This window comes from Aspergillus pseudonomiae, assembly GCF_009193645.1.
Source record: "Aspergillus pseudonomiae strain CBS 119388 unplaced genomic scaffold BDV37scaffold_92, whole genome shotgun sequence".
Classification (NCBI taxonomy): domain Eukaryota; kingdom Fungi; phylum Ascomycota; class Eurotiomycetes; order Eurotiales; family Aspergillaceae; genus Aspergillus; species Aspergillus pseudonomiae.
This window is the reverse complement of record NW_022476084.1, coordinates 44,333-70,576: the sequence shown is the minus strand read 5'-3', so window position 1 is coordinate 70,576 and position 26,244 is coordinate 44,333. Positions and strand designations below refer to the sequence as shown.

General features: G+C 48.8%; 10 protein-coding genes across 10 annotated transcripts; 5 read left to right on the top strand and 5 right to left on the bottom strand.

Annotated features, from left to right (window-relative positions):
* Positions 1-1,557: 1,557 nt before the first annotated feature.
* BDV37DRAFT_297611 (uncharacterized protein) lies at positions 1,558-2,978 on the top strand (the record flags this gene model as incomplete). Its single annotated transcript, XM_032090360.1, has 3 exons — positions 1,558-1,895; positions 1,961-2,864; positions 2,901-2,978. The coding sequence occupies 3 exons, from the start codon at positions 1,558-1,560 to the stop codon at positions 2,976-2,978; spliced, it is 1,320 nt and encodes a 439-aa protein (XP_031936968.1).
* Positions 2,979-4,486: 1,508 nt separating this feature from the next.
* Positions 4,487-5,550, top strand: BDV37DRAFT_297610 (SDR family oxidoreductase; the record flags this gene model as incomplete). The annotated part of the gene is made up of 5 exons (XM_032090359.1): positions 4,487-4,562; positions 4,624-4,682; positions 4,753-5,127; positions 5,206-5,403; positions 5,467-5,550. The coding sequence occupies 5 exons, from the start codon at positions 4,487-4,489 to the stop codon at positions 5,548-5,550; spliced, it is 792 nt and encodes a 263-aa protein (XP_031936967.1).
* Positions 5,551-5,659: 109 nt separating this feature from the next.
* Positions 5,660-8,106, bottom strand: BDV37DRAFT_297605 (transcription factor domain-containing protein; the record flags this gene model as incomplete). The annotated part of the gene is made up of 5 exons (XM_032090358.1): positions 5,660-5,717; positions 5,779-6,572; positions 6,626-7,311; positions 7,382-7,976; positions 8,083-8,106. The coding sequence occupies 5 exons, from the start codon at positions 8,104-8,106 to the stop codon at positions 5,660-5,662; spliced, it is 2,157 nt and encodes a 718-aa protein (XP_031936966.1).
* Positions 8,107-8,543: 437 nt separating this feature from the next.
* Positions 8,544-10,729, bottom strand: BDV37DRAFT_297603 (uncharacterized protein; the record flags this gene model as incomplete). The annotated part of the gene is made up of 1 exon (XM_032090357.1): positions 8,544-10,729. One exon carries the CDS (start codon positions 10,727-10,729, stop codon positions 8,573-8,575), a length of 2,157 nt encoding a protein of 718 aa, XP_031936965.1. The 3' UTR covers positions 8,544-8,572.
* A 758-nt stretch (positions 10,730-11,487) lies between these two features.
* Positions 11,488-12,234, bottom strand: BDV37DRAFT_297601 (P-loop containing nucleoside triphosphate hydrolase protein; the record flags this gene model as incomplete). Its single annotated transcript, XM_032090356.1, has 1 exon — positions 11,488-12,234. One exon carries the CDS (start codon positions 12,232-12,234, stop codon positions 11,488-11,490), a length of 747 nt encoding a protein of 248 aa, XP_031936964.1.
* Positions 12,235-12,817: 583 nt separating this feature from the next.
* On the bottom strand, positions 12,818-14,187 carry BDV37DRAFT_287371 (NAD(P)-dependent alcohol dehydrogenase; the record flags this gene model as incomplete). The annotated part of the gene is made up of 5 exons (XM_032088089.1): positions 12,818-13,069; positions 13,142-13,700; positions 13,757-13,886; positions 13,949-14,111; positions 14,182-14,187. 5 exons carry the CDS (start codon positions 14,185-14,187, stop codon positions 12,818-12,820), a joined length of 1,110 nt encoding a protein of 369 aa, XP_031936963.1.
* Positions 14,188-15,201: 1,014 nt separating this feature from the next.
* Positions 15,202-16,156, bottom strand: BDV37DRAFT_275100 (L-xylulose reductase; the record flags this gene model as incomplete). Its single annotated transcript, XM_032085341.1, has 3 exons — positions 15,202-15,489; positions 15,556-15,810; positions 15,884-16,156. 3 exons carry the CDS (start codon positions 16,154-16,156, stop codon positions 15,202-15,204), a joined length of 816 nt encoding a protein of 271 aa, XP_031936962.1.
* A 693-nt stretch (positions 16,157-16,849) lies between these two features.
* Positions 16,850-18,676, top strand: BDV37DRAFT_275099 (general substrate transporter; the record flags this gene model as incomplete). Its single annotated transcript, XM_032085340.1, has 5 exons — positions 16,850-16,994; positions 17,051-17,393; positions 17,462-17,629; positions 17,719-17,950; positions 18,023-18,676. 5 exons carry the CDS (start codon positions 16,850-16,852, stop codon positions 18,674-18,676), a joined length of 1,542 nt encoding a protein of 513 aa, XP_031936961.1.
* Positions 18,677-19,898: 1,222 nt separating this feature from the next.
* BDV37DRAFT_259859 (isopenicillin N synthase family dioxygenase) lies at positions 19,899-21,790 on the top strand. Its single transcript, XM_032083183.1, has 5 exons — positions 19,899-20,084; positions 20,134-20,319; positions 20,401-20,784; positions 20,846-21,496; positions 21,553-21,790. Exons 1-4 carry the CDS (start codon positions 20,048-20,050, stop codon positions 21,232-21,234), a joined length of 996 nt encoding a protein of 331 aa, XP_031936960.1. The 5' UTR covers positions 19,899-20,047; the 3' UTR covers positions 21,235-21,496; positions 21,553-21,790.
* A 159-nt stretch (positions 21,791-21,949) lies between these two features.
* BDV37DRAFT_259852 (putative potassium/sodium P-type ATPase) lies at positions 21,950-26,208 on the top strand. The gene is made up of 5 exons (XM_032083182.1): positions 21,950-22,651; positions 22,707-22,833; positions 22,915-23,009; positions 23,106-25,032; positions 25,085-26,208. The coding sequence occupies exons 1-5, from the start codon at positions 22,380-22,382 to the stop codon at positions 25,922-25,924; spliced, it is 3,261 nt and encodes a 1,086-aa protein (XP_031936959.1). The 5' UTR covers positions 21,950-22,379; the 3' UTR covers positions 25,925-26,208.
* The last annotated feature ends 36 nt before the right edge of the window (positions 26,209-26,244 follow it).

Sequence of the window (26,244 nt, the reverse complement as noted above, 5' to 3'; positions counted from 1 at the left end):
CAGAGTAACCGGGATCACTGCCACCCTGGACGTACGAGCGTTACCCTGTAAGCCTGCCAATGAAGTATGAATATCGTACCTAAGGATACACCATAACATGGCTCATGTCTAGATTCTACTTGCTTCAAACAAATCTTCACACATGCCTTGAGTACATGTGGCTGGGACAAAGGGAAATCCTCGTTGCCCCATCATGAAGCTTGCATAACTCCGAGATGTTTGTAGAAGGCGAAGACAGAATTCTCTGGCCACCCAGAAATGCAGTGCTTGAATAAGAACCAGGGTGTAGAAAATAGTAAATGAACTGCTTCACGATCATCCATTAGATGAGTAAGCCCAGTTTTGTTTGAGGAGCAGGGGTATAAACGTGCATGTTCCCATGTCGCTTTCTTTTCTTTGTTCTGTTTACCTTATCTCTTCTTTCATATTGAACATGGGGTGCCAGTATGTTCCATTATGGGGACTGTACATAACAAACATTGAACTGCAGGAAGCTGTCATCATGGAGGTAACATACATTTTAAGTTTATACTTTAAAATCCTTTCAGGATGTCATGTAGCACAGCTAATCGATATCCCATTTTGTATGCGTGACCTAAGTGTCAACTGAATTAAATGAACACTTACTGTGAATTCTTCGTTTCTTTTACTGGTATGCTCCATAGAGCTGCCATGGATGACTGGCGTCTTTGGTCATTAGTCCCGTCGTATTCTACATTGGTATGTGTAACTCATCCCTACTCCTATTATAGAGTGTCACGGATTTAGAAAGACAAAGCCAACAGTAAAGGCGGGTTGCAGACACCCACATCAATGAAGCCACATGGGCTCTTGGTTCCTTTCTGTACATGCTTTCAGAATATCGATACAAAGAGAGAGCACACAGCTATGGAGGCTGTACTCTCGTTATTGACCAACTTTGCAACAGGGATGGGCGCCATGAGGAAGCCCTATTCCATCATATAAAGACAGATGTAACGCAACATGCCATCTTTTCTCCATATTTTCTGAAGCATCCTATCTTTTCAAGGAACTAAGATTTCTCTTTCAAGTCTCTCTTCGGCGGTCATGTAAGCCCGTACTCCTAGAATCCGCTTTAGTGTTACTTGCTGACCTGGGAATAGTTGCAACGTGCATTCGTTGAACCTGGGTGAGTGGCACAGCATACCTTCCTTTCATCCTTTTATAACATCATATGCTGACAACTAAAGACCTATAGTTGATACCCACTTCTTTAGACCTCGCCGCGTGCCAATTGTCTGAAAGGGAATGGCTGTCTCGGATCCTCGATCATACATTTCTTTTGCTTGTGACAACTCCACCATAGGTAAACGCCAGCAGGGATTCTATTATTTCTCTCATTGACGCGAGCATTGTATAGACACACCGGTGAATATGCTCCATACTCCAACATGTGACCCGGCGAGAAGCGCCTTCCCATTTCATCTGGTGTCTAAAAGTGGAACCGGCTCAAGTTGTATAAATAGAGCGCTGATCCAGACTACCTGCTCTTCAGAATCACACTTGCTCAAGGCATCGACAGATACATCGGTTAGAATGAATGGCGAAACTGGTTCACCATCAGAAAGGCACCTTGTTCCACCGGCGTCAGAAGAACGCCGAAGACAGTGGATAGAAAGAAGAGCTCGGCGCAATTGGAAGCGCAGGCTCCGGGCCCACATTGTCTCTGGCCTGACGGATGACATTCTTCGTGATTTACTTATTAGACCAGCAGAAGAGAGGGATGAACACAAAAACATTCTAGATATGGAAACTGTCCGACAATACGTACCTCTTGAATTTGAGGGTAGATCCGTCCCCGATGCAGATGCGGCGCGGGAGCTTACATGGGCGACAGAAGACGCAGTAAAATGGCGGCTACGTGGGATTGAATCGTAAGTCTTCGTTTTCTTTTCCTTACTTATTGCTGATAGCTGGAGAGGCTGTTAACAATTTCTAGTATCTACGGATATACTCGGAGTCAGCCATATAATCGTACGAGCCGTCTCGTTGCCTTGTGGTATGGTGAGGAGCCTGTACTGCCCAAATTTCTTAAAGATGTTCTGTATTTTGAGCTTCGACTGGGCAATGATCCTAGGAACATCCGTCTTGACTCTTCATGTAAGGTTTATCCTGTTGATTCACCATCTATATCCAACGTGACACAGCCCATTCGTTCCTTCGGCAGCCTAGGTTTTCTAGCTCTTTTAGAACATCGAGTTCATAGTAAAATCCAGGTGCGCCATGTCGGTGTCACAGTGGGCCATGTCGTCGACGGTGGCACCGAAGATACAGTTGAACTTGAAACTGATGATCAGATATGTCCGGTCCAGCTACAAGTAGCGCCCAACTTCGAACGGCAAGGTAGGAGGAGACCTGCCTTCCGGCACGGCTGGGCTAGGCCACGAGAGTGCTTCGATGAAATCTGTCTACTTGAGACAAACACGCTATCCGATGAGCTGGTGGCTCTGTACCATATATCTGACGCCATAGATTGCAATGCCCTTTTTTCTTTACCAAGTGGAATTGATCCAGTTGGCTCTCTCACGGACCCAGCTCTCTTTGACATCGATGATGTTTACGACTCGTTAATAGAGATGCTTCCACTGGAAGTACACAAGCACGGCGCTGCGACTGGACAGACGACTGGTACACTTGTAGATATTCAAGACCTGGAAGATGACGATACATACTCGACACAGGCGGTTAGAGATGACACGCAGGCGTTCAAGTTGAAGATCAAATGGCTGTCCCCCGAGGAACCGTTTGCGCAAGATGGAGACTCTGGAAGTCTTGTTTACGGAAGGCATCATGGTAAGACTGTCCCTTTAGAAATTCATTATGGATCCGATGAAGGTTTAAGGGTTAGCTATTCGTATCTTCTCTGGTCATGGTGTGAGGAGATAGATAATAAGCTGGACTTACGTCTTACATTTTGTTCTCCTGGCCGCTGCCGCTATCAAAGTTCGTCTTCCTAACTGTTCTTTGTATCTCAAAGCTCCCTTGTTTGTGCATGAGATTGTCTTCGTCGTCAATGCTCATTCTCCTTTTTCTCTCTCTTTTCTTTTCGTTTTCTCTTTCTTTCTGTCTTTCCTTCCATTTTTTGTCACTGGGCTTTCCTCAGGACTCCTTAATAGATATTCTCCTAATACCCTGTCCTCGGTGGTCAGTCTGTCAATTACCTTACCAAACCGCTCGGGTGCCGTGAACAAGAGGTATCCCGGAAATATTCACTTTGTTCTTCTCACCACCCTTCGTATACAACTATCTCTATTGTAAAACCCTCCTTTCCAATCATATAACATCATACGTTCAGGCCAGCCCCCCTTCAAGAGGCGACATTCAATGACCTCGCCCCCAGCGGTGTTTTCCACAGCACAGGAGGTTGAATGAAGATGTACTATATATACGGGACATCAATTGAAAATGCGACGTGACGCCCCGTCATCTCCTGCTATATATCCATGGGACCAACGCACTCCTCTCATTTGGGCTCGGACTACCTGTGTGGGCCCGTCGCCCTCTTTCTCTAACGAGATTGCCTTTGCGGCCCTTGCGAAATGGGAAGCTGGATGACGGTTTTCGGGTCTTCATTGGGAGATAGGGCTGCAGGGTTGGCTTACGAGTTTTGGCGTGTGTTAGTGTGGCGGTAAAACCTGTGTTGGGCCGCTCATTTGGCGATCTAGGAAAGGACGACCGTTAGGGGTCGAGCGTTTGCTCGGTCTCATACTGCCTACACTCTTTTCGTTTTCTTCATGTATTATCATCCTTCTGGGAGTGCAGGAGATAGATGGATAGGTATTGAAGTTCAAGGGATAGAACGGATATAACACCTCTTAGATAGGATGCTCTTGAATGGATTTCCGGACTGTCTCGCTTAAAAAAAAAAAAAAAAAAAAAAAAAAAAAGGGAGGAACTAGCAATCATAGTCCCCCGTACATAAACAGGGCATACATGTATTAGTTGTCACAAATACCAGCCTTTTAGGCAGCCCGCATCTCTGGGCCCCCTCCCCCTTTGGGCGTATGTCCCGGATGCCCTGAGGTTCTTTCCGTCCAAGTTGCAATACAATCAACTTCATACTCATGCATAATGACGCAACAAGGTCTACCAGTGAACACTACTCCACGGGTGGTCCAAGCAACACCGATCGTAGAAGGATAGATCACGGACCCGTCCTCCGAACCCCACAATTCCACGGAGCGGGGGCTCCGGGCGGAGGCGTGATACCGGGCGCCCTAAGATATGTCGGTATGGGGTGGAACCGCCGCGCGGATTATCTGTGTGGGTACCTCCACTTTGGCAAGACTACACGGGTGGTGGGTGTATATATTCTTTTTCTGATGGTGGGTTTCGAATGAGATATGTGCTGGAGTATATAAGAGGGTTTAAGTTACGAAGGATATCTACTTGGACTCCTCTTGGTTGGTCTGTTGTTGAAATTGTTCTAGATTTTGAGCGAGAAGGATACTCGAAGACTGGCAATATGGTTCTTGCGCAGCCCGAAAACAAGCATGTTATGCAGGTGTTCAGCCTGAAAGGAAAAGTGGCTATCGTCACCGGTAAGTCGGGTGGTTCATTTCTTTACGCAGGGGATACTGATGAGCTTGGTTTGAATTCTAGGCGGTACAAGGGGTATTGGGTTGGAGATTACCAATGGGCTAGCGGAGGCTGGTGCCGATGTAAGTAGGGGCATAGTTCATGGCCCGATGATTGATAACGAAAGTGGATTCATGGGGTATTGTTCAACAGGTTGCAATTATCTATAACTCTTCCAGCACAGCCGAGAGTACAGCGGCCTCTATTGCGCAGGCACACAATGTAAGAGTTGCTGCGTACCAGGCCAATGTGGGCGATCAGAAGGAGATCGAAGCAGCTGTCCAGCGAATTGCTCGGGACTTTGGTAAGCTAGACATCATGGTCGCCAACTCCGGCATCGCTACCGCAGTCGCCGCGGAGGACTACACCACGGAGCAGTGGCAGCAAATCATGAATGTGAATCTGGACGGCGCATTTTACACAGCCCAGGCTGCTGCTCGAGTGTTCAAGGAACAGGGGTCCGGTAATATCGTCTTTACCGCGTCGGTTAGCGCCGCATTGGTCAATGTGCCCCAGAAGCAAGCCGCGGTAAGTTGGGCATACGCGACCCGGCACCTCATTGGTGTGAGATTCCCCAGGAGCCCTTTCTGACAGGTCTCGCCACAGTATAATGCCTCGAAGGCAGGAGTTGTTCAGCTGGCTAAGTGCCTCTCGGTTGAGTGGGTAGACTTCTGCCGCGTGAACTGCATCTCCCCGGGTTTTGTCGCGACTGAAATCTTGGATCATCACCCACCAGAGCTGCGGGAGAAGTGGCTCAGCATGATTCCAGCTCGCAGAATGGCTGGCACGTACGAGTTGAAGGGGGTAGGATCTTCCATCCCATGGTCATATGTTGTAGCTCCTCTCGCTAACCAGGAATTCCTATAGGCATACGTATTCTGTGCGTCAGACGCGTCGAGCTATATGACGGGAGCGAACATAGTGATCGATGGTGGATATACCCTTCCCTAATTATTTCCAGTTAATGAATGTCAAAAGGAATCAATGGAATGCAGTACCAGCAGCATCATAGACAGGTCAATAAACCAACTTCAGCTAATAGTTCATTGTAAAGATTGCGTCACAGTGATTGCAGACCGGTCACCTGGTGCATGAAGTCGCTGATCACGGATTGCTGCCTAAGAAGGAGAGTTAGATTGTCGGTCCGGATTGGATATTCCGCCTCAAGAGACGACTTACAAAGCAGAATCCACACCATCAAGCTGTGCCATCTCTAACGTTGGCCACATAAGAGGGTATAGGTTAGCTATCTGTGTCTCTGGTGATTCTTGGATCGGGCCCTCCCAGCCATTGCTGCGGGGATAGAGATAACAGCCACAGAGAGATTGAATGACTCGAAGAAATCGTTCAGCGTTCGCATTGAGTGGCGCCATTGACTCGAGGGTGTTGACTGCTTGGAATATCTGTTCGCGCCAACCATGGGCGGCCGGATCTGACGGATTGTTGCGGAGGCAGATTACAGGGATCAGGATTGCTTGGAACAAGAAGTATACACCATACCAGCATGCCATAGTTGTTTTCTGATGTTGTGCCCAGAATGATGAGATAAGCTCGACCGATTCGCGGGCGGCATCAAAGCATCGTTGAATGGCAAGTTCTACATGGGTATCATCTTTCTCACGGAGGCTGTCCGGGCCATTGTCTGAGTTGAGCATCCACTTTCCTACCAGAAATGGCCGGTACATCAGGATACGAAGATTGCGATATCTCCATCGCAGGATGGAATGACAGAGAGCAAATTTTGGCGGCTGGATGGCCGCCTCGTTAAAGAAGGGAGGAAGAGATGCCAACCAATCGCCAATGAGACGGTCATCTAGTTCGATTAGTTCAGCCGCAGATGGGAATGAGGTCGAGGTGATCTTGGTATAGATCAGGTTTGTTTTCAAATGGAACATCGCCTGCGCCCGTAGATGGGTGTACACAGTAGTTTCAGCTACTGGGGTTGGGGCAGCTTGTGTGCTGGCAGTAATACCCTGCCGAGCTATTAGCATTTGAATCGTTAGACCCTAGGCAAATGGAAACTTGCGCTTTCATGGATGTTTAATGGCAGGCGAGTATCGATTCCCTGCGCTGGAAATTCCAAGGGTCGCGAGAAGGTGATGATTGCGCCCACATCAAAGATGTAGAGACAGTACCAAACTCTCCGTCTCATCTCCATTGCTAGCGGAGACGCTTTCGAAGTAGGAAACTCTTTATGCAACCCGATCCCCATTGCAGTCCGCCGGGCAAGGCCAAGATAATTATATCCGGAGTTTGGCTTATTCCTCTTTTGCAAGTAGTTTGAGCTCAAGGTCAATGCTTGGACTAAGATTAGGCTGCCAGTTTCCAGCACATCGATTGTTAAGCGAGTCTTTGCCGCCTTAAACAAAGCCAGATCCACATCAGTCGGCGTTACTGCAGCTGTAAAGGCTCCCAAGGCTGCTACCACATACAAAAGTACCTGCCAGGTGTTGCTGGTTGGCCGTGGAATGACCTCCATGAACTGCGCACGAAATGTCGCTTCATGAATGATAGGATATGAGCAATGATAAAGGGAAAAGTAAGCATCGACGAATGGTTCCAGTTGAGACAGAGAGCTCAGGGCAAAAGGGACACTTGGTGACTGATGGGAAGATGCTGTTTCAAATGGGCGACCAGGTTCGGGCATGTCAAGCCTTTCCGCACCAGGTTGGGAGTTTGTCATGCGCAGCAATGCAGCACCGGATGCGGTACCTTCAGTGGTGGGAGTCAGTCATGTCTTTCAGGGAATGCTATTCGTAAACTTAGGGATCGAAAGGCATACCTAAATAGCCACCATCATTAGAACGGCTAGGGAGAATAGCCATGCCATCCACAAATCCATCACCACCCTGGTCCTCAGAGCGTTCATCCCATTCGAAATTGACATTGCCAGCGGAAGGGGGTGTCTCCATAGACATTACAGCGTCCTGGCTTCGGCGATTGGCCCGGTGGGAGATTCCTGTCTGGTTCCTCTCCGAGTAATCGCAAAGCTGGCCGCTACTAGCTGAAGAAGCGCTGAATACACCCAGCGAGGGTTGGCTGGGGACCTCCGGGGCAGGAATCGCCTCGGATCCGATATTGCTGTGGGGTACATAGGCCCTCTCCGGCTGCTCTGATAATCCCTCACGGTTTGCAATGTCGGAAATCAGAACCCGGTCGCCGGTGCCATCCTGCTCGGCATAAGTAAATCGGTCGTCATTGGCAAGACCACCACTGGACCGAGGAAGAAGCTGAGAGAGCAGGGCCTTGGTCCGCGTCAGTTCCTCCTCGACCTCCGTTAGATATTGCCTGGTTAGGGGCGTCTTCGACAAGGTTTCGTAAATGCATCGGCGATTAAACTTGTCACATAGGGAGCAACTTGGCACGAGCCGATCGCACTAGCACGAGTTTAGATTATTGCTATGCATGAGTCCGGTCCGCCGCCGCGGTAATTGCTAAGAAAGGGTGGCGGATTTAACCATCGTGGACCTACTTTCGACTTACGCCGTCGGCATTCCCGACATGCATGTTTGGCGGGGCCGTGATTAGATATGTTCAGCATTGCCCTTACGCTCGTGCCTTGTTCCATTCTTGTGCAAGAGCTTCAATATCAGCCACCTAACCCGGGCTGTCAACCAGCGTTGGAGGATTATAGCGCCTGCGCGGAATTTGTGTCCGTCGGCTAGGCACACTTCAGCTTGACTCCGGAGAAGTGAATTCGGGCCTTCCCCCAAGTGCGTTGACTGGTATCACGTGGCACGACGACGACGAGAAATTCCCCTCGATTGACGAGTCAGTGGAAATGACCCCACAAACTCGGCTGGGGAACCGTGGGAGTTCGGGAGTCTGTGGGCGGGGCTCCGTATCCGACCATCGGAAAACCCCCGGATCTATGGTCAAGTGCCGAGTTTTGCTCTGGAACAGTTTCTCGGGGGATCTACCAACTCTGCAGAAGAACTCAATTCATTGCCATGCATTATATATAATCGGTACTCTAGTCAAAGTTACGTTGACGTTTTACATCTTGTGGCTCTGCTCGGTAGAGTTGTCGCTTTCCTGATCGTGGCAGCTGTGAAGTTGGCCGGCGACGTTTCAAGCTGCAGCGGTGAAAGTCAATGATCAAAGCCCGCCCAAGCTCTTCATTCCAAAGGATATTGTCAGGTCGAAGATCTCCATGTCTGATTCCCAAGGCTTTGATTTCCTTCTTCGATCTGTAAATCTCCTGCTCAAGCCACGGCGCCAGCTCCATAGTTGCTGTGCTTTTACCCCCCCAGCCCATGATGAGCATATGGCGAATCTCTCCCACGCCATGAAGAAAGTAAATTTTAGCCAAGTCGATCATGCCTAGGAAAACAGGAACAGCAGAGCCTTGAGCCTTCCGCAAGATTTGGTATATCTGCGCTTCACTGGACACTTCCTTCCACAGTCCCGACGTAGTTCCTTTACCAATGACAGTATAGCCATATGTAGCACAGGTAAGTTTGAAAGGCGCACCATATGCCCCGCAACCTCCAATGGGTGTGCATTGGTCAATATTTTTGTCCAATTGTGCTTTTAGCATATGCACTAAATTCTCTGAGCTAATGGGATGCTTGCGGTCATCGCTGCCTTGACGATGTAGGATCACGTTTGGACAACGGTCGTCAAGGATACCCCCAGTCTGCAAGCCGAGTAAACACCGCTGAGTGCAAAATTGAGTATCGCGGCGTCGGGATGGGCTGTCTTGGGTAGTACCACCCCCGCGTTGACGAGGCGCTCGTTGGGCCGATGGGGAAGATGCCACTTGGCTGAAGCCGCGTTTGCGACTCGTTGCTTGGTTCGAGTCGGAGGCTGATGAATCTGGTGACTCGGTATGGTATTGGTCATTCGAGGGTGCACAGCCGGGTTGAGACCTTATAGGCACTCGGCGACCTTCTGCTGTTCGCTCTTCTCCAGGCGACGATGGTTGATACCCTAGACTGGATTGTTGACTCATATGCTCAGTGCTAGTACTCTTACTACTGTCGAAACTTTGGGGATGATCATCGCTGAAGCCGGTTGTCCAAATTCGAAGCCGCGACCGTGCAGCATTTCTCCATTCCTGATCACGCACAGTGGAACGAAACGCCATCAAGCAAAGACACAACACCCGGGCAACGGAGGTCTTCGGCTCTTGGATATCCTGGTCTATACCACCTTCTAGTTCTGTATCAGGATCACAGAGGAAGTAGTATAATGTACTAGGGTCGTGGTATGGAACGCGGAGAAGGACACGGGCAAGTCCAGTAGTCACATAAGAATACTCGAGTCCTTCCTGGATCATTACGTGATATTCCTGGACGATAGCTGAGCAAGCAAGGCGCTTTGCCTTGAAATCCGTAGAATCTGGAGGGTATTTATTAGTTCTAACCATATCATTCCACAAGTCCATTCCGTCGAGCCCCGTGCGTAGGCTTTCCTGAGAAAGCTTGTGAGGTGGTTTATATTCGACTGCAGTGAGCAGGGTATTAGTATTGCCGTCGACTCGATGAATACAGAACTGATCAGGCCTTGGACGGGGTATGGAGGATAACTGGTCCGCCTCTGCTGCATTCTCATCGTCTCTTTCGTCTGGGCTCAACGAGTTTGTGTGACTCTCGAACCAAATCCCATCTCCAAGTCCGAACTCGTCACGGGCACCATCAATCTTGCATAGTTCCACAATTATATAGCGAACATAATCTTCTACGGCGACTTTCTCATAAATCTCAAGACCCTTTTCACTGCAAATTGGCTCAAATAATCGTTTAGCATCCTCTTCCAGTGCAATAAGGGGCGTAAACAATCGTGCTCGCGCTTCCTCCGTGAATTGTAGGTAGTTACACACTGAATTGAAGATTTCTTGTTGTTTAGCAGCACATTCGGTCCACGATTCCAGGCGCGTGGGGCAATACTTTCCGATGGGGAGCGGTATTGTCCCAGTGGTCGAACGAGACGGAGTTTCAGCTCTCAGCGGGCGGGAGAGTAAGTTGTGGCAGTGGCGTATCAACTCTGTAAAAGTCGTTCGTTGGGTGCGCGCTTCTGCTTGCCGCTGCCTCTCCTCTGCTTGCTGCAGCCTCTCCTCAGCTTGCTTCCTCCTCTCCTCTGCCTGCCGAAAGAGAGCTTCATAATCTCGCGAGCTCTCGCCGACCATCGTTGTGCGAGGATAGGAAAGTAATGAGTGAAGAATGGATTGCTCTTGGACTGGCAGGGTGGAGGGAGTGGAGCGAAATACGCAGCTCCGACTTGACCGAGCGGTGACAGCGGGCTTACAACAGCGAATCACCGTTCACGATTAGTTCACTAACTTGATGTAGTTAGCAAGTCACCTCTGGAATCTATATACAATCACACATTATTATATATCCATATCACGTATCATTTTAATATTATAAACTGAGATACCAAAAAGTAGTCCACATATGGATGTTTCAAAGTACCCTATGTTCGATAGATTACAGAGGTGGCCAGTCTGCTTACATGACCGGTCCGCTTAGTTACCGACGATATACTAGTTAACTACGGGTAGTTGGCTAAGTATTGCTATCACCCCTTCCATAATTACCGAGTTTAGCATTTGTTGTCATTAAATATGTTATACTATAGATATATCAAATTACTATACTATTGCACGAGACAATGCTGTCAATTAATCAAATAATGAAAATAGTCTCCCACAGTGGTATAATAGATTAAGAATGACTGTTTTGAATGATGCTCGCCCATTGGTATCTCTGTCTACGTATTCGAGGGCGCTTGCAGACAGAAATGCTGACCATCCAGGATCTTGGGAAGCATGTACACAATATTAATCCATTCATGTTACACGTAGTGAATCCATATGGCCATTATAAAAAGTCTCTGTGTATTTCCTAGCCGCAACCCGAAAAAAAAAAAAAAAAAACAATAAAATCACTGCCCCTTGCTCTGATGCTCCGGTGTGCCGTTAATGACCAGATCGGCGGGGAGACGCTTTTCAGAAATAGTCTGCGCATTGAGGAAGTCGTTCTGATCCACCCTTCTAAAGCCATCCTCAAGAGTTGGTTCGATCCCCGCCTGAACATGTCGCTTTGCAACCCGCTCCCTAGCTACCTGTAGATCCGCCTCCACAAAGATACGATAGTCGACCATCGAAGCCACATCCCGCCACTGCGGCTCGTCTAACAACAAGTAGTTACCCTCCAGGATGAGAATTGACGTGTCTGGGGTGATGCTGATGCCATCGGTGACAGGGTCCTTCTTCTCGTGATCAAATGAGGGGGCATGTAAGATCTCTGAAGAGGAGGGAGACGGAGGTGGCGTAGTCTGATTGAAACAAGGAGTTGTATCCTTCTCTGCCCAGTGGCGTAACTTCTTAACAAAGGCGATGAACCCCGTCACATCAAAGGTCCATGGGGCTCCTCGCCGGACATAGGCTTCCTCCCGGTTGGGAAGTTGGTCCAGCTCTGCGCGCGATAGGTGGAAGCCATCCATCGGAACACATACTGTCTGGCGGCGAACGTTTGCCGGCATTGCATTCAGGTGCTCAGTGATAGCTTTTGCCAACGTGGTCTTTCCAGAGCCTGGGGCCCCTGCGATTGCGACAAGAAATCTAGGTTTGTCGTGTACGACGGCGCGGCTGTATATTGATTCGACGACTTGTGCATATACGGTGTCCATGTTGATATAAATATTGTGGCAAGTCAAGCAATATGCGAATTATAATCTTTGGGTTTATATCAGTATAGCTGTTTCACAAAATCAAGAACGCGACATACTATTGGTTCACCTTGGTGAATGAGGGTAAAGGAAATGGCTTATGATCGATATACTAAGGCTTCAAGTAAACGGAGAGAGTCAGAGACGGCGAAGGAATCTTGCTCCGCTTTTAGGTGAAGTCGATCCTTGAGAAAGGCAACATAAACTCAGCTTCGCGGATCACAGTCGTCCGGCACTGCCAGGATCCCGACATTATCTCCCTGTGGAGAAGCGTTCAATTGGGCCACAATGTCGTATGTGGAGTTACTGGCCCTCTATACCGACTTATCTTGATTTTGGTCGAAGACGGACGGCGGAAGGATCTTCAAGATCACTTATCCTGTTGATCCTAGTATAGGCGGAGCCCTTCAACAGTGACTAGTACTATGTATAGATCTTTGAATACTTGTGTTACTACAAGATAGAATGTGTTTGTGTTGCAATTCCAAATTAATTAATAATAAAAATCTCTCTCATTTCCATTTTTACAGTTCGTTAAATTCGATTAAATCTTGTTCTGCCGGCCCTGATAGCCCTCGATAATCACTTTGATGACGCTCTCCTTCCCTTGTCGGGCCAGTTCAAAGGCCTGCTCTGCCTCCTCGAACGTATACCGGTTGGTAATGAGACGCTTGACATCCACCTTTCCGCTAGCAATTAAGTCCACGGCTGTCGAATAGCAACCAGTGCTGTACCGAATAGAGCCGCGGATAGTCAGGTCGCGAATACACGCGGTTGTGATGGGAAACATGACATTCTATAAAGCCCCTTATGTTAGTTTACTTTCCCCAATTTCCGTGGTCGCAGTCACTGGCACAGTATCACTCACCTCACGTCCCATTCCGGCTTGAACATAAGTACCACCCTTCTTTGTCAGGTGTATTCCAGTCTGAATGCAAGGCTGTGCACCAGTAGCCTCAAGCACAACATCAGGGCCCTCGCCCAGGTCAAACTGCTCCTTAATAATCTTTGCCAGCTTCTCACTCCACTCCTCGGGAGCCACGTCCGCTGGAGGCGGAGGCGGTACAAAGACATCGTCTGCGCCAAAGGTCTTTGCAAACTCTGCACGAGACTTGCTAATGTCGACGCCGATGACCCTCTTGGCACCGTATGCCTTACTCACAGCCTGGCAGAGAAGGCCAATAGGCCCGCAGCCGAAGACCACAATCTTCTGGTTTGCCTTTACATTCCCGACCTTGGTAATCTGGCAAGCAACAGCTACTGGTTCGACCATAGCTCCTTCCTCCATGTTCATATGGTCAGGGATCGGGTAGCAGAAGTCAGACTGGGTGATGTAGTATTTTGACAACGTTCCATCATGGGGAGGCGTTGCTGCGAAGCGGTCATTCGGACAGAGGTTGTACGAGCCACTGTGACAGTACTCGCAGCTAGAATATTCATCAGAGATCACTCGCTGCCACCAAAAGGATTCATGGATACGTACTGTCTGCAGGGAATACCAGGCTCGATGGCGACCCGGTCGCCGACCTTGAGGTTTTTCACGGCTGACCCAACTTCCATAACAGTTCCTGAGCTTTCATGGCCGAGAACGATGGGGCTTGTGAGAATGAAATCTGGATGTCGTTGATTAGACGAGTTTCGTTTCTATGTGGACTGTTGGTTTATCATCACTTACCGCCGATTCTCCCTCTTTGCCAGTAGTGTACGTCAGACCCGCAGATACCTGTTTGCGCGATCTGAACCCGGACATCCCAGGGATCCTGCAGTGCGGGTACTGGTCTGTCCTCGAAGGCGACATCCTTAACAGCCTTGAGGACGAAGGAGGGGTTTGAGTCTTGCTATTTCTCCGAGGAGCCACTTTAGCAAACTGTCGTCCATACAAATATTAATACACAATGTATAACTTACCACCATGATGAATATACGTTTATATGAAATCTCACAGTCAAATGACGCGGTTATTTGAGAAAAGGTCCAAATAAAGAGTCTCCTCGACAAGAACTCATCTCATAAAAATGAATATTTCCCATCTGATATATACTCCGCAAAAACATAGATCCATGTCTACCCCGCGAGATGAGCTCCGAACCCCACCCATCCACATCGATGTCATGTCGGACGGGCACGACAGCCCGCCATACCACAGCGGGGGAATGCTGGTCCGGACACGAAGCCCGGACCCAGTCCGAACGGAATGGGGCCTCCGTCTCGGCTAGACCTCCTCGGACAGTGGGCTGACGGACACACAGCACGTCCCAAACTCAGACGGTCCGTGGTTTCCTTCGGCATGCACAGAACGTTTTGTGGGGGTACCGGTGTCAATGTGAATTGAGGTCGACAGGTGTTACTCCACTCGTTGGCATGGTCTAGATCTCAGTTGGAAGTTATGTCGGACGTTGTTGGGGGACATGGTTTATTGAGCAGTGTTTCTGTTGCCTGGATTGTTTCGAACCTGGTTATTGATTTGACTCTTATGTTCTTGAGGTGTGTTTTGATATTTGTATTGGCTTAGAGGTATGCGTATTTGTGAGGTAGACATGATCTCGTTGAACATCCGAAATATATATTTACAGAAGTCAAAGCAGCATAACCCACTATGGCGATTGGAGAACGAGCGCATAGAGAAATTAATACTAGCAACAGCAAGAAGAAAAAAAAATAAAATAATAAAAATAAATAAATAAATAAATTTGATGATAATTTAGCGGAGAAAGAATAAAACTTTACAAATTGCATCAAAGGTTTTATAGGAGATAAATGATATTCATAGCTGTAGGCCGTAGCAACATACTAAATAACATGATGCAAAAAACAAAGCGGCACCATTGAATGCATCCCAAAATGCCTCAACTGAAATCCACAACCGAAAACCCCTTTCACCAAGTCTATATGCTCTAAAAGTAAAGTCATCATAAAGAAACATAACATCTACCGGCAAGTGTAGCCACCATCGACAACGATATCCGAACCCGTGGTATAGGTGCTTGCATCGCTGGCAAGATACAGGTAGACACCTTTAAGCTCTCTGGGATCGGCATCACGCTTCAACGGGGTCAGGCTGTACCACTCCTCCTTCATCTCGAATGGGCAGTCGCCACTGATAGGGGTGTCGATATAGCCAGGGCTGACGGAGTTTACCCGAGCGAAACCAGCCCATTCGACGGCCAAAGACTTGGCCAGGTGGATAACACCAGCCTTGCATGCATTGTAACAGGCCTAAAGCGTACGCAGTCAGTTGTATGCGCCGACGTATTGAGTGGCGCAAGATTTAATGAAACATACCTGCTGCTGAGGGACATTGGCGGCATGACCCGACATGGACGCAGTGAAGATCATGTTGCCCGAGCCCTGCTTGCGGAAGATCTCTCCAGCCACACGCGCGCAGTAGTAAGCACCTGAGAAGTCGATATCCACCACGCGGTGCCAGTCCTCAAGACGGTCATCAAGACCGCCTGCCTTGGAGGGGATTCCAGCGTTGGCGATCATCACGTCCAGACGTCCGAAGTCTGTGACAACAGCTTGGGTAGCAGCCTCAACCTGTACAATATCATCATTAGTGGGCAGTGGACAAAAGCCACAATGCGACAGGGATGATGGTGTGGCTGCATACCTCATTAAAGTTCTGGACCGAGCACTTGTACGCCTTGCACTTCACGCCGAAGTCCTGGGCAATTGTCGCAGCCCGATCTTCAGCTTCGCTGGAGTTGTTGTACCAGAGGGCAACATCAGCACCAGCTTCAGCTAACGCCCGACCGACTTGGTAGCCGATACCACCCGAGCCACCAGTAATGATAACAACCTTGCCGTGCATGTCGAACATCTTGAAGACGCTGTCCGGCAGCGTGGGGTTAGGCCAACGGATGCTCTTCTGTGCAGCAGCCATATTGTGGGGTATTTGAACGTCGAAGTTAAGAAAGGGGTTGATAGAATGCGTTTTAAAGTTGCAACACAGCGAAGAGTATTGGTTTTCTAAGGTGTGATATCGCCTGACATCCATCTGGTCTCAGTAGGATGTTTTATACTCTCCATGCTTCCCCAAGGTCCACGACAATGCCCATCAGGATTGTGAAGTCCATCGCGGATTCTCGGTCCATATCTCCCACTACGCATGTCACTGTCCGCCATCTTGATTCCGTGACCCACGCGAGAAAAGACTGGAGTCGGGATGGTATCTCCCATATCGCCCGAGACCGGACGAGGCAGTCCGCTGGAAACGGCCCCGCCTGCCCGTTCCATCTCTAAACTCGATTCGGCCATAACCACGAGTCAAGCCCCACGCTTCCTGTCGGCACTGAAAAAGGCTCGAATAAGTCTACTAGTAATGCTTTAGCCGGTTTATCCCCGCATGCTGCCACCAGTTAAACTTTCTGGGGTAGTCTCAGCCCCGGTCACGGTATATGACCAACCCTGCCGTATCAGCGACGATGGATGGAGATGGGGCCATCCGTACGCAATGCCTTAGTCAATGATGTAGCCTCCAGCCGTTTATTTATATACCTGGAAATCGAACTAGTTCGCGGACGCACTAAATACTTCCGATCCAGGTCTGGCTTCACATCACAACTATTCGGCCACTATGAAGGACCAAGATATTGTTGGAGAGGCACTCGCTGCCGTCCTACCCCAGCATGGCAAGCCCTGGTTCAGGGTACCTCATCTTTTAAAGCTCAATCTCATTCTTCTGGTCCCCTTATTGTCATCAGCCGTTGCTGGATACGATGGTACGTCCCGGATGGCGCTCCTGGTGCTGCAAGACGGCTAACTTAGGGGGTTGTAGGTTCCCTGATGAACGGTTTGCAATCTATTCCTGAATGGAAGAGTTATTTCGGAAATCCAACTGGCTCTATCCTCGGTGTCGTAAACGCAGCCCAATCCATTGGAAGCGTGGTGTCCTTGCCAGTCATAGGATGGCTTTCTGACCGACTTGGCCGACGATTGACACTGTTATTGGGTGCATTCACCATCGTGGCCGCTTCTGCAATCCAGGCTGCCTCCGTTAAATATGGCATGTTCGTATTCTCACGGGTTCTGGTTGGTGTTGGATCGATGCTGGTAGTCCAACCAGCCCCCATGCTGATTACGGAGCTGGCATATCCCACCCATCGTGGAAAGTATACAAGGTATGTCATTCGGAAAGGGGACAAACGACAAATGTATCCTTTGCTGACGAGCACTCCTGCATCAACAGTGCCTTTTGGACGATGTATTATTTAGGTGCCATTCTGGCCTCGTGGACATGTTACGGGACACAGAGAAACATGACAGACGACTGGACATGGAGAATACCATCAATTATCCAGGCAGGATTTCCAATTGTCCAAATATTGTTCTGGTGGTGTGTTCCGGAATCACCAAGGTATGGCTCCCATGGCAATTACAATAGCCAACCACCAGTCTAGGTTTTCTGTTTAGTAGAAGAGGCAATTATTCTAACACTCCCTGCAGATGGCTCATCGCGAACGATCGAAGTGAAGAAGCAGAGGAATTACTCGCTCGTTTCCACACTGCCGGAGACATCAGCCACCCTTTGGTGCAGTTCGAAATGTCAGAAATCATTCATACCCTCTCGATGGAGGCTCGAGCGTCCCAGGTACCATGGTTGACTCTGGTCAAGACGCCTGGGAATAGAAAGAGAACATTCATTGCGGTCTGCGTCGGAGCATTTGCGCAGTGGAACGTAGGTTACTGTGTCCACTTTCTGTCATGTTCATCGAAACCATACTAACCATGATTTTTGCCCCTTGCATAGGGTGTTGCTGTCGTATCCTATTATCTCACTCTTGTCCTCGATACCGTCGGAATAACCGATTCCGATACACAAACCCTGATCAACGGCCTACTACAAGTCTTCAACTTCATCGCAGCAGGAAGTGCAGCTTTGCTGGTAGACCGCCTCGGACGACGCACCTTGTTCCTCTGGTCCGCCGCGGGAATGCTAGTCTCGTTCGTGATATGGACCGCATGCTCGGCCGTCTTCGACACCAGCCAGGCCGCCCCGCTCGGTAATACTGTTATTGCCTTCGTTTTCATCTTCTATTTCCATTACGACATCGCATACACCCCGCTTCTATTGGGGTATCCCACTGAGATCTTCCCTTACTCAATCCGAAGCAAGGGTGTGACGACGACGCTGCTGTCCGTATACTCCTCACTGGTTATCCTTGCGTTCGTCAACCCAATTGCGTTGGAAAATATCGGATGGCACTATTATATCTTCTTCTGCTGCTTTGACCTCCTCGTTCTTGCAGTGACTTTCTTTATGTTCCCTGAGACAAAGGGTCACTCGCTCGAGGAGATTGCACAGATTTTCGACGGGCCATCGGCGGGAACCGGTGGTCTTGAGGTCGGAAAGAAAGATTATGATGACACTATCACGCGGGAACATGCTGAGTACGCTGGCTAAAGACCTGCAGCTCTTACAACGCCACCTGTTTGTCGGGTGCCAGTATTACTAGAGTCTGGGCCCAGGAATCAGTAAAGACTGGTCGTTGTTTTATTTTATAGCGGTGTATTGTGTTTTTGATATGTAATCTTTAGAGAATGGATATACTTCTCCACTATTCCAAATGTTTTCTTACCTCACTTCCGAGCTTTTTTTTATCGGTGTAAATATACAATCCCTATATTAGACGTGAGGGGAGATAAGCACCCTTCTTGAGAAGCATCGAAATTCATAAAATAGCCCACCGTTCATTCAATGTGGTTGATGGCAATTCTGGTAGGCTGCGGGAAGCTAGTCTACCCAACGAAACGCCTCAACTGACATGTTTTCGTGGTTCGCATACGGATCTATCGCCGCTGTGCTGCTCAACATGTCGCCGATAGCAGCGTACCAAGCCCTTGAGATAGTATAAGTAGTATAAAATTCCATGTCGTTGTTTATCGGTAAATATACGGGTCCAGGAGTTGGATCTATATTTGAAGAAAGTTGACTCAGTGCATTTTGATTCCGAGTTTTAACGACAGTCGTCAATATTCCATTGCGTACACGGAATTGGAATGCCTCCAAATATCCCGAGTACATTATTCCCCCGCTCTGACATTCGGAGCATCCCGGCAACCTCAGGTCTTACTGAATATTGTGGTTAGCTTATAACTTGTGGTGCAAGGGTCGCCCTTAACTTGAACATATATTTTGTGCCGCTTTAACCAGCATGCCTCGGACTCTGCGGAGGGCTGTACCCTATAACCACGTTAGGTAGGATAGCCAGACGGGTGCTTCTATATGAATGAATAGAGCGTCGTTGCGGTATCGCAGATGAGGGACGCTCTGGGTATGATGTGCAGATCAGTCCTATGACCTGGCTTGGTAGTGGCCCATTTGGACAACTGGGAGAACTAACCTGTTACAAAGGCCCTGGAACTTGGGTTGCCCCGCATCGAAACCTCATATATCCGTTAGTCGCTACGAATCAACTTCGCCAGCTAGCCAGTGTCAAATTAGTCAGCCCCCAAGGATCACTGGCTGGCGTAATTAAATGGTGTCAAGTCAGATGACCCTTATCATAGCGAGCTTATTTGCTGGAGCGGTTCGTGACCTCGGTGCATGACTCCTAGAGCAGATATACACGTTCGCGATAAGGGACTGCCGGGCATTCGCAACCTCTCGATATCACGAACGATACGGGAGATACTAAGTAGCTGCAGACATATATTCACAAGTCATCCGGAATCCCTTCAGTATATACCTCAAACACCGTTCATCCACCTGCTCTACAGCTCCAAAATCATCTTCCCCATTTGTGGCTTACTTTGTATCGGCGACATAGCAGAAATGGATGCCAGAGAACCACCAGTCATTGACTTTGCACGTTAGTCTCTATGCTTATCCTAACTACGAGATATTTATCAAGATCGCAGCATTCTATGGCCCAGAGGGCGCCGCAAAGGAACAATTAATAAATGAGTTGCGGCAAGCCTGCAAGGAGTTTGGTTTCTTCCAACTCATCAATCATACCATTCCAGCACGCCTGCAGGAATCTGTTCTTCAGCAGAGCAAAGAGTTCTTTGACCTTCCATCATCAATAAAAGAAATATATAGCCAAGGTAGGTGCTCATGATGAACGTAGCTAAGCATTGGTTTTGGCATTCCAGGCAGATACTAACTCATACATATGAATCACGTAGAGATCACTGGCGATAATCGCGGATATGAGCGCCTTCGGGCGCAGAACTTCGAGAAACGAGGCAAAGGTGACCTCAAGGAAGGTTTCTCCTTAGGTAACCACATCCCATTCGATGGTCCACAAATGGCGGCCAAAAAGTTTGCCCAGGGACCGAACAAGTACCCTTTGGAAGTTAGCGAACCTGCTAAGTTCCGAAGCGTCATGGATGAGTATCGAGATGCGATGACCTCACTTGCCAAGGGGATTTTGAAAATGTTAGCTCGGACTCTGCAACTAGAAGAAACTGCCTTCGACGCGTTCTGCGTAAATCCGATTGCTATCCTTCGGCTTCTTCACTATCCGCCACAGGATCCGGACAACTCAGATATTGAGAGAGGTGAGGCCTACCTGCCATTGATCGTGATTAGCTCTGACTTTAGTTGGCACAGGAATTGGTGCTCATACTGACTTCGGTGCCATTACCATGCTTCTCCAAGACGCAACTGGTGGCCTGCAGGTTTGGGACAATGCCTTGTCGGATTGGGTAGATGTAACCCCTGTACCGGGTGCCTATGTCGTGAACCTAGGGAATATGATGATGCGATGGACAAATGATCAATATCTATCTAACCTTCATCGCGTGATCAACAAGAGCGGTAAGGAGCGCTTCAGTGTTCCATTCTTCATGTCTGGTAACCCTGATTACATCGTCGAGTGTCTCCCAACCTGCACCGGCGAGGGCCCTAAATACCCACCCATAACTGTGGAAGAGTGGATGGCTGGGCGATATGCGGATACATATGGTACATCGAATGGAAAGGCAATGTCTGATCTGCGAAAAGTCCCTTCTTCTTGAGGCTATACCCTGAAGGTAGCGAAGACTTTTAGGCCCAGCATAATCTATACATGCCTCCGCCGTGGCATGTGTAGGGTTGCTGTCTATATTGAAGTCGATTTGCGCATGTGGTATATATAAATTGGAAAGTAATCTGTTTAACGCGAAATTTAACGTTCATCTGATGTGAGCGTAATGACAATGGATGTTCTTTATCGAGGAGGATTGGATGCGGACTCCTAAGAATTCACATCCCATAATATGAAGCAAAAGATGTTTCCTGGTGAGGAAGTATAATTGTGTGTATCAGAGTTATGATAGATCTAACAAGAAACTTAGACACCTCCAACCAGTATAAGCTCACGTGGAAATTGCAAATACAAGTGACCTACAACGCCTCAAGTTATTAATGTTCTAGGCTCGTCGATCAGTAATATAGTTTCGTACTACCGGGACAGACGTCCTCGCCAGAGAAACAAATACAAAGAAGTGTTTCAACACGTTGCAAAATGGCAGTAGACTTTGAGTCAAGATCGACGCCTCAGCCACGATGCCGAGAGCTAGTGGTGGATCTAGGATGCCTTACTAGTATTTACCGAGGTTTGCTATAACACTCGATGATATACGTGATAACATCATGGCAAACTGGGAAGTGACACCCGCTCACGTGGCCCAAGGCCTTTTGCCTCGCGTCACGACTTCGTTCCAGGATTCGTTCTGGACACCCGCAACGAATCATCACGCTCGATCCCCTTCGCCCCAAGATCCCCCGGATGCGTTGTCCTCCAATCTCGTTATGCCCAGACCACCTTCCAAGCCCTTAGCGCCCTCTGACTCCAAGGCTCTGTGGACGAGCTGTGTTGGGGATTCGCAAAGCTCCATGAAATCGGCCAAGATACTAATGTCTGGTTCCCAATAATATGTGAGGAGCGCAATGAGAACCCCTCACTGCCCTCCGCCTTGTACCTTGCCCTTCCCGCAGTGAAAGCTGGGGTATAAGTGGCTGGCCCAAGATCCCTGGAAACTGTCTGGAGCGGATCGCCGTTCTCTTTGATCGTCCTCTTTCCTCTTCAGCCACTTCCGCTCCCATCCATCCCATCCTAGTCCAATATTCCCAGTGAGCTCCAGAGCAAATACTCTCCCTTTCTTTTCATTTACTCTTTTGAATGGGCATTGAAACATCTCCACCCGATGTCGAAGAATCGACGGAGCCTCCTATATGTCCTTATCAGAAGGAATCTAACTTGCAACCAACGAATCGGCCCAATGATGTAAAGTCAGATCCCGAGCCTGAAAACCGGGTACAAGAGCAGAGTCCGACATCAGTGAAATCTGCACCAAATAACTTCTCTCGCCAGGAGGACTGTCGCAGCTCGTTACAGTATGCTCACACTATTGACCCAGAGCACTTGGCTGTCCTTCTCGACGTTGATGCTCGGTACGCTTCCCATATATCTGAAAGGACGCCGGGTCACATACTGACTGGGCATAAGCCATGGTCTCTCCAGCGCCGACTCGGCCACTCGCCTACAGCGAGATGGCCCTAACAGGGTCCGAGAGATGGAGGGTTTATCCATATGGAAAATACTGGTGAGGCAAGTTTCCAATAGTTTGACCTTAGTATGATCGCCTAGATACCTATTACTTTCTGCATCTCCGATGTAGGACGCACATTTTCATTCTCCTAACCGCAAAGCATAGGTTCTTTTGATCACCATGGCGATATCCTTTGGTATCGATGACTATATTGAAGGTGGAGTGATAACTGCAGTCATTCTCCTCAACATTGTTGTCGGGTATGCTTCCATTTTTCTTCTCTCTCCTGCGATTATCAATCTGCATGTTAGAAATTGTAACTGGATGATTGCGCCGGCTAATATTTGCTCATCTAGGTTTGTACAAGACTACCGCGCAGAAATGACAATCATGTCTCTGCACAGACTATCCGCACCTGTATGCAAGGTTCTGCGTGATGGTCAGGTTTCCTCGGTAAAAGCCGAGTCTCTGGTAGTTGGTGATATTGTGCAATTAGCGGTTGGTGATATCGTCCCTGCGGATATGAGACTATTCGATGGTATGAATGTCTCAATGGACGAGGCATTGTTGACTGGGGAGTCTTTGCCGGTGACCAAGACACCGCATATCACGCTGACCTCGCATGATGTACCGCTTGGTGACAGAACAAACATGGCATATTCTGGGTGCAGCACCACGCAGGGCCGAGCTACAGGAATCGTTACTGCTACGGGAATGATGACAGAAGTTGGGAAGATAGCTCAGCTACTTCAAGACAAAAGAGATCTGGGAAGCACTAACCCGTTCATCCAGGCGTTCCAGAATGTAAAGTCTACAACCAAAAACATCCTAGGACTCGTCGGGACGCCATTGCAGGTGAAGCTGAGCAAATTCGCCCTTCTCCTTTTTGGGCTTGCGGTGCTTCTCGCTATCATTGTCTTCTCTGTCAATAAATTCGACGTGCAGGGAGAAGTATTAATCTACGGTATATGTGTTGCAGTAGCGGTCGTACCTGAGTCCTTGATTGCAGTGCTTACCATCACGGTCGCGGTGGGTACAAAGGCAATGGCAAAGGGAAATGTCATTGTGCGTAAGCTGCAGTGCCTTGAGGCTGTTGGTGGGGTGACAAATATTTGCTCCGATAAAACTGGCACCCTCACACAAGGCAAAATGATTGCAAGAACGGCCTGGATCCCCCGTGCCGGTACTGTTACCATCAGCCAGACAACCAACCCGTATGACCCGACGAGCGGGTTGGTTCAAATTGACGAAGTTGACTGGCAACCGGACACCATACAGGGTAACCAAACACTAAATACCTTCTTGAATGCTATTTCACTATGCAACCTTTCAACCGTACACAAAGAGCAGCAGTCGATGTTGTCAGAAAAGGAGCCTGGACATGGTGCACAAATGAGGTGGATCGCCGTCGGGGAACCAACGGAAATTGCCCTTCAGGTCCTCGCGATGCGATTTGGCCTCGGAAAGCCAAGCATACTGCAGAACAGCAATTTGGAACTTCATACGGAATACCCATTTGACTCTTCTATCAAGCGGATGACGGTAGTTTACCGGAACCTTGAATTGAACATGAACGAGGTATATATGAAGGGAGCTCCAGAGGCAGTTATCCCTCGATTGAATAGCAGCGAAATAGAGCAGTCTTCGATTCAACAGACTGCAGACAGAATGGCTGGAGAGGGGCTGCGTGTTCTTTGTGTCGCGTACAAAAAGGTTCCTATTGATAAAGACTCTGAAGTATCCTCGCGTAGCACAGCTGAATCAAATCTGGCCTTTGGCGGACTCGTGGGACTCTACGATCCCCCTCGTGTTGAGACTGCCGCAGCAGTACGGAGATGCCAAATGGCAGGCATCGCTGTACACATGTTGACTGGTGACCATATTCGGACAGCAACCGCTATTGCATCGGAAGTTGGTATACTGGACCCCATTATGGGTGCGAAGTCCAGCCGATTGGTGATGGCAGCCGAGGAGTTCGATCGACTGTCCGAGTCTGAGATAGATGCTATTGAGCAGTTACCGCTCGTCATTGCGCGATGCAGTCCAACTACAAAGGTCCGAATGGTGGAAGCAATGCATCGGCGTAACGCGTTTTGTGTCATGACTGGCGATGGTGTCAATGATTCGCCGGCTTTAAAGCGCGCCGATGTAGGCATAGCGATGGGAAAGAACGGAAGTGACGTGGCTAAGGAAGCTGCCGATATGGTTTTGACCGATGATAACTTCTCATCCATTGTAAAAGCAGTTGAAGAGGGAAGACGGCTTTTCGATAATATTCAAAAGGTACACGATAGCGTTTCTACAGACATTATACCTTCGCTAACTGCTTACACAGTTCTTGATGCACCTACTCATCTCAAATATCGCACAGGTCGTCCTACTACTCGTCGCTCTAGCATTCAAAGATACGGAGGGAAACTCTATATTCCCCCTCTCTCCGCTAGAGATTCTGTGGGCTAACCTAGTCACCTCGTCATTTCTCGCGATAGGCCTGGGGCTCGAAGAGGCTCAGCCCGACATCATGTATCGCCCCCCGCATGACCTAAAGGTGGGGGTGTTTACCCGGGAACTCATCACCGACAAGATGATATATGGAACGTGCATGGGCTCGCTCTGTCTTGTGGCCTTTGTATGTGTTATCTATGGAAACGGCAATGGCACCTCTTCTATGGGGCACGACTGTAACGAATCCTGGAATGAAAGCTGTGGGGTTGTCTTCCGGGCGCGAGCGACGACATATGCAACTTTGACCTTTCTACTTCTGGTCACTGCCTGGGAGGTGAAGCACTTTTCACGATCATTATTCAACCTAGACCCGGGCCGATATCCCGGCAAATTGTCCGTGTTCCATTCCATCTGGCGCAACCGGTTCTTATTCTGGGCCGTGGTCGCTGGTTTCGTCATCGCTTTTCCGGTAATCTACTTACCAGCAGTAAATCGGATTGTTTTCAAGCATCAGGCCATTGGTTGGGAATGGGGCATTGTATTCGGGTGTGTCGTGGTCTACCTAGCGATGGTGGAGATCTGGAAAGCGACGAAGCGAGCGTTCGGTATCGGCAGCGGCAAGAACGCCACTCTGACCCTGGAAGATGCTGAGACGAGGGCGGGTCTTGTGTCCCCGGTCCTGACTCTGAGTGCCAACGCTAGTGTTGATGCCAGCGTCGAGATCAAGTAGTTGTGGAAGGGTTTCCTATAGGGGACAAGAGTTTCGGTCTAGGCTACCTTATGTTCAACCATAGGGATCCTCCGGGTTTTTAGTCTCGCATTACGGGACCTATTCAGGTGTTCAACACGTCTGTATTTTCTTTCTTGCGTTCTGTCCTGTTGTCTTTCGCGCTTTAGTGGTGCCATTCTGATTTAAGCCTAACCCTACTAGTGGTACAGTCACTCATTGCCATCTACACATCACTACTTATGCGACCAGAATGGAAGCAATTCAAAACAAAAGTAACCCTAAAATGATTGCCTCGGTGTCCGATTACCGCGTGGAGATCG

Bases quoted from the DNA above. Each gene is read 5' to 3' on its own strand.
- BDV37DRAFT_259859 (XM_032083183.1), top strand. From the start codon at position 20,048: ATGGATGCCAGAGAACCACCAGTCATTGACTTTGCAC. The intron at 20,320-20,400 runs GTAGGTGCTCAT...TGAATCACGTAG, and splicing joins AAAAGAAATATATAGCCAAG to AGATCACTGGCGATAATCGC. The intron at 20,785-20,845 runs ACCTGCCATTGA...GTGCTCATACTG, and splicing joins TATTGAGAGAGGTGAGGCCT to ACTTCGGTGCCATTACCATG.
- BDV37DRAFT_259852 (XM_032083182.1), top strand. From the start codon at position 22,380: ATGGGCATTGAAACATCTCCACCCGATGTCGAAGAATCGACGGAGCCT. The intron at 23,010-23,105 runs GTATGCTTCCAT...TTGCTCATCTAG, and splicing joins CTCCTCAACATTGTTGTCGG to GTTTGTACAAGACTACCGCG. The intron at 25,033-25,084 runs GTACACGATAGC...CTGCTTACACAG, and splicing joins TTTTCGATAATATTCAAAAG to TTCTTGATGCACCTACTCAT.